The 5,578-nt window shown below is 36.9% G+C and overlaps 1 protein-coding gene across 1 annotated transcript in view; it reads right to left on the reverse strand.

Annotated features, from left to right (window-relative positions):
* Positions 1–5,578, reverse strand: part of TPRG1 (tumor protein p63 regulated 1) — a 247,123-nt gene that overhangs the window by 30,688 nt on the left and 210,857 nt on the right. The window contains exon 4 of the mRNA XM_006897068.1: positions 2,073–2,226. Coding sequence (XP_006897130.1) covers positions 2,073–2,226 — 154 coding nt within the window. The remainder of the gene's footprint in view (positions 1–2,072; positions 2,227–5,578) is intronic.

Genomic DNA, 5,578 nt, shown 5'->3' on the forward strand with positions numbered 1-5,578 from the left:
GTGGAGGGACAGCGTAGGAGGGGAAGACCCTCTATGAGATGGATTGATTCGTTGACTGGGGTAATCGGGATGGGCGTGTCAGAGGCCGTGTGGTTGGCGCAGGATAGAGCAGGGTTTAGGGCTGTTGTGCATAGGGTCGCTATGAGTGGAGAAAGACTGAAGGCACATAACAACAACAGTAGTTACATTTGACTCAATGGCACCTAATAACAATAAGAAAGACAAGAAATGTTATGGAAAGAAAGTGGCATTTCACATTTGTTTATAGAGTTTATTTTTAAGTCTCTTATCCTGAACTTTATCTAGTGAAGGACAATACAAGAATAAGCACTTAATAGACCAGGTTTGAGGAACTTGAGAAGACCGAGTCCAGGAAGAGACAAGGCAATTTGTGTTCATTCCTACTTACAATAACAACTGATTATTAGTATTCAATACGAGTTCTCATTTTAATAACTTGAACCAGACTTTTTTTTAACTTAAAGACCTATCTTTGAGAAAATACATGAACTTCTCTGACATATATTAATAGGTGCTAGAAAACAAACACAAAAACTGCTCCATGTGCTGCTAATAATAATGAAAAGAATAAGAGTTTGGTGATGAGCAAGCACAGGACAGAACAGAGAGAAAACAGGATCAAGAAGTCATGTATTAAAAAACTTTTAATAGTAAAGACATTTGTTATTCCACTTTGATTTTGGGGAATGATTGTATAGTAAACTCCCACTCTGTCTGTCTACTCTCATATAAATGTCTTGTATATATGTTATGCTGTTCTTACTGGTTTTCATTTTGTTTTGTTGACTTTGAGTGGTTAAAAGTAAGGCTAAGGGCTGATGTTGATGCTTGGTTTGAGGTACTGAGAAATAACAGTATTGTATGGAGTGTAGCAATACAGTTCATATATTGAGCTAATTTAGTGCCTGTAATAGATTAGAGCCAAGATAAACTATGACTCCATAAGTGCCTGAGGACATCTGTACGCTTGCTGAGAACACTTGACTTTTCTTGGGAGTAGAATGGAGTTCAAATCAACTACACTTCTGTAGTAGTGGAAATGAAGTCTTCACATTAGTCTGCAATAACTTTTACTTCTCCTGAAATCTTTTTCAGTCTAGGAGACTTAGCAAGTCTAAATATTTGCTTACCTACATAAACACAGTAAAAAATAAGAAGTGTATATATTAATAATATATATTCCAACATCAAAAAGACAGTGACATGTATATTGCTATAGAAGATTTTATAAAAATAAAATCATTCTGATAGGAAAAAAACCCCAAACTCAACCATATATTCCACAGGACAGTGAAGTCAAATAGAAATTCATGTGACATAAGTATGTCACATGAGTGTGTTTGATTTTTGCTGTAAAGAAAAAGTTTATCATTAACTGTATTTGTTTTGTTTCCTAACTACTAGGTACATAACTCCCTAGAAAAAACGAGTTTAGTAAAAGTGACAGTCTTTGCTATGGACAGATTTTAAATCTACTTATAAGATTTGAAGACAAAGAAATAATCTCAATCCTTGTCCCTTTAATTTGTGGAACATTTATATGCATGTGATCCCATTATACCTTATAGTCTTCCATTGAAGTGGGAAGGAAATGTAGGTTGCATCATCTTCACTTTAGAGATCAGTGTGGAAACCCAACGAAGAGAGTGATTTGATTAAAATCAACCATCAAGTAATATTTGACTAACATACTTTACATAATACCATAGTTCTCCTCTGAATAAAATAATCATAGCTTAATTATAAACAGAAGATGATGTGCCTTCTATGCAAGGAAGAGCCAGACAAAAGCTACTATTACAATTTATTAACATAACACTAAAAGGAATTACCAAGGAAGAACCTGTTAATAAAAATATTTTATATATTTGCGTATTTTAAAAATGCCACTGCTTATTACAAAAGATTCTAAAAATTAATTGATGTTTTTGTAGATATAAACACTTAGTTGTATGCTCATACTCTCTCTTTTTAATCAGCCACATATACTTTAGAAGTTTCTAGCTTATTCCAAATGACTGTTATCTAAGATTTGTCCACTGGCTTCTTACCTTACAGATCTCTAGAAACTTCTCACTGCTGTATTTTATTGGGTGCTCAGCAAAAGTAGCATAAGGAACCTCAGTCGACCAAGGGTTCCAGCGAGACAATAGGGATTGCTCATCCACATTCCCCCAGTAGATCCTAAGGCCTTCTCCTTGTCTCCTAAAAGAAATGAATTTCCCATTAGTATAGTGAGTATGAGACAAAAAGAATAGGTAGTAAAGAAATGTAATGTAGCATCAGTCTTTACATAAATGTTAAAGAAGCTATTTCACCTCCAACTATTAATGGTTCCAGTGAATTAAGGAGGTGAAAATAAATATTAAACTTAGCTTAAATCAGGTTAGTTCAGGGTGTCCTTGAAATTTCCTTATGGAAATAGCTCATTGGAAATGTGACTTTGGCGCTCAATATATAGACCAGAGCTGGAGGTGTGGATATTGATTGACCTGTCGTTTATATTTTCAAGAGTCAAAGAGATCAGGAGGAGGAAAAGTCAAGGAATTAGAAGAAGAACTAGAACAATTAAAGTAGATAGTTACAAAGAGAAAAGAGGCGACATCCATAACACTGTATGTCAGTACAATGCAAGCAAGTACTTACTGAGAAGGGACATGGGCTTTCTCAAGAGACATTTCTTATCTTTTAGAGGATGGCCACTGATTCAAAATGCTCTCTGACTTCAGCTTCTTAATCTCTCTGTCCTTTATTTTCTGCACATTTCATCCAATACATAGGGAAGCTATGCCTGCTTCTTCTCACTAAATTCAAAGTTCTGGCTCAGTGGCACTTGGAAGAGAAATCTTTTTTCTATGAAAGCCTAGAGAGGGTCATCTGGTAAACTCAGAGGCAGACCAAAAGCAAGCTTGGAAATGCAGCATGAGAAGAGTGTGGTCAACTTAAATAGAAAAAATGTATGATTTCTACGAACTCTTCTTTTGCATACACTCAGCAGAACTTATGGTTTGTAGTTTTTGACATTTATGAATTCAAAGAAAGCTTTGAGTTTAAGACAAGCTCAGGTGCCTTGTATTAGACCAGCTTTAAAACTAAGTTGTAATTCTAGAGAGTCCCACAAAACATCACAAGGGTCTCATTTCTCCTAGAAATTAAATCCTGGGATTTCTAGAATGAAAATTTGATCTTAATTGTGTTGTGTTGCTTTCACAAAGCTGTTACTTCCTGTATTAAGGAAAGATTCTTTTGCAAAAGCTATTATGGTTTCTGAATGTTTATCCAAGTAGAAACGTATGTAAACAAAATCTCAAATAAATATGCATGTAAAATTCTTGCCTCCTCAACAAACTGATCCCTAAGCTTCTTCTTACAAAGGAAATTAAGAAAAAGATCTGGAACAAGCTCCTACTTAGTTCTCATAGTTTTGATGATTATATTTGAAAGTTGACACCCAAACTTTTTATCCTTAATCCTTTGCCAAAAAAAGGGAAAATATTGTGTATCCCTGTGAAGTCCTCTTTCCAGTTCCCCTACTTCTCAGCTGCTCTATTAACATTTATCATCTCCCCTGTACTTTCCTTCAATTTTTCCCCCCTAGTCTGACAATAAACCTTAAGCTCAATGAATATTCCATGTGTGTTGATTAATGGAACATTCTGGCTTGAGTCCATTAAAGTAACTTGCACAATGGAATTATTTACTGCTTTGTATGTCAACTTATATATTGGGTGCAACTTTGTTTTTGTCTAAAGGGGATGAAAATCTGCCAAGACAGCTTCTCTAGTAGATAATACTTTATATTCCTTTGCCTTAGGGAAACGTAAAATGAAGTTAACTATCGCAAAGCTTAAGCATGGAATTCAAGAGGACCCTTATATTTAAATAACCAATTATTTTGATCATGGCAATGGCATTTCTCAGAAATTTCTGCTTTTAAGTGTATATGTTCACATACAATTTCTGTCCAGAGCCCTAGAGTAGGACTTCTCAGGTCATCAACCAAAGCCCTTTGTCCAGATGACTGCTCAAGTTTATTACATTCTCTTTGGTCAAGAAAAGTTGGAGTCATTTTAGAGAATATATATGTGTTTTTAAGTAACAAAGCTATACATAATAATCACTTATTCTTCCTATGAAAAAGAAGTCATGTGAGATAGAGTGGAGTAGGAAATGTAAGGATTGGATAATCCTGTGCTAGCATCTTGGTTTGGCCACTATAGTAAAATGCATTCCTCTGGTAAATTCTCAGTTACTCTACATCTTTTTAAAGTATCTATATGTCATTGAAGCACAGCATCAAGAAAACAAAGATTCTCACTACTAGGCTGATTGGCAGTACCATGATAGATGGTGAAGAGATGGAGATTGTTAACAACTTTAGTTTGTTTGGCTCCACAGTCAACACTCTTGGCACCAGCAGCCAGGAAATTGGAAGACAAATTGCATTGGGAAATTCTGCAGTCAGAGACCTCTCCAAAGTACTGAAGAGCAATGATGTCAGTCAAGAGACTAAGGTGCATCAGATACAGGCCATGCTCTTTGCATTTACTTGCTATGAATCACAAACCTGGACAATGACTAGGGATGATAGAAGGAGAATTGATGCCTTTGTACTGTGGTGCTGAAGAATAGTTTTGAATATATCATGGATTGCTAGGAGAACAAACAAGTTCATCCTGAAGAGGGTGCAGCCAGGCTGCTCCTTGGAGGCAAAGATTCTTAAGCTTCTTCATCTGACATACTTTGGACATGTTGCAAGTCAGGATCAGTCCTTGGAGAGGGATGTCATGCTTGAGAGGGTGGTGTGACAGCACAAGAGAGGAAGACCCTCCGTGAAATGGATTGATTCACTTGACTCGGGTAATGGAAGTAAGTGTGTCAGAAACAAGATTGGCTCAGGATAGAGCAGGGTTTAGGGCTGTTGTACAGAGGGTTCCTGTGAGTCACAGGCAACTCAATGGCACATAACAACAATATGTGTCGTCATAACAGTATAAGGTTTCAATAGCTCATGACCTTGGTGTAAATGATATATGTTGTTGTTGTTGTTGTTTATGTGCTGTCGAGTTGCTTGCGACTCATAGCGACCCTATGTACAACAGCCCTAAACTCTGCTCTGTCCTATGCCAACAGCACCGTCTCTGACACACCCATCGCGATTACCCCAACCACTGAATCAATCCACCTCATAGGGGGCCTTCCCCTTCTGCGCTGTCCCTCCACCCTTCCAAGCATGATGTCCTTCTCCAAGGACCTGTCTCTCCTTACACATGTCCAAAGTATGTTAGATGAAGCCTCAGAATCCTTGCCTCCAAGGAGCCACACGGTTTAACCCTTTCCAGGACGAATCTGTTTGTTTTCCTTGCAGTCCATGGTACTCTCAATACTCTTCTCCAGCACCACAGCTCAAAGGCATCAATTCTCCTTCTATCCTCCCTAGTCATTGTCCAACTCTCTAATGCATAACAAGTAATTGCAAAAACAGTGGAGTAGAATGAAAATTATTGGCAATTTTAGATATTAAATATAAATAACTAGAAGTCATTACTTCTGATGT

This window comes from Elephantulus edwardii, unplaced genomic scaffold (genome assembly GCF_000299155.1).
Source record: "Elephantulus edwardii isolate Elephantulus edwardi_28Jun2011 unplaced genomic scaffold, EleEdw1.0 scaffold00199, whole genome shotgun sequence".
Taxonomy (NCBI): Eukaryota; Metazoa; Chordata; class Mammalia; order Macroscelidea; family Macroscelididae; genus Elephantulus; species Elephantulus edwardii.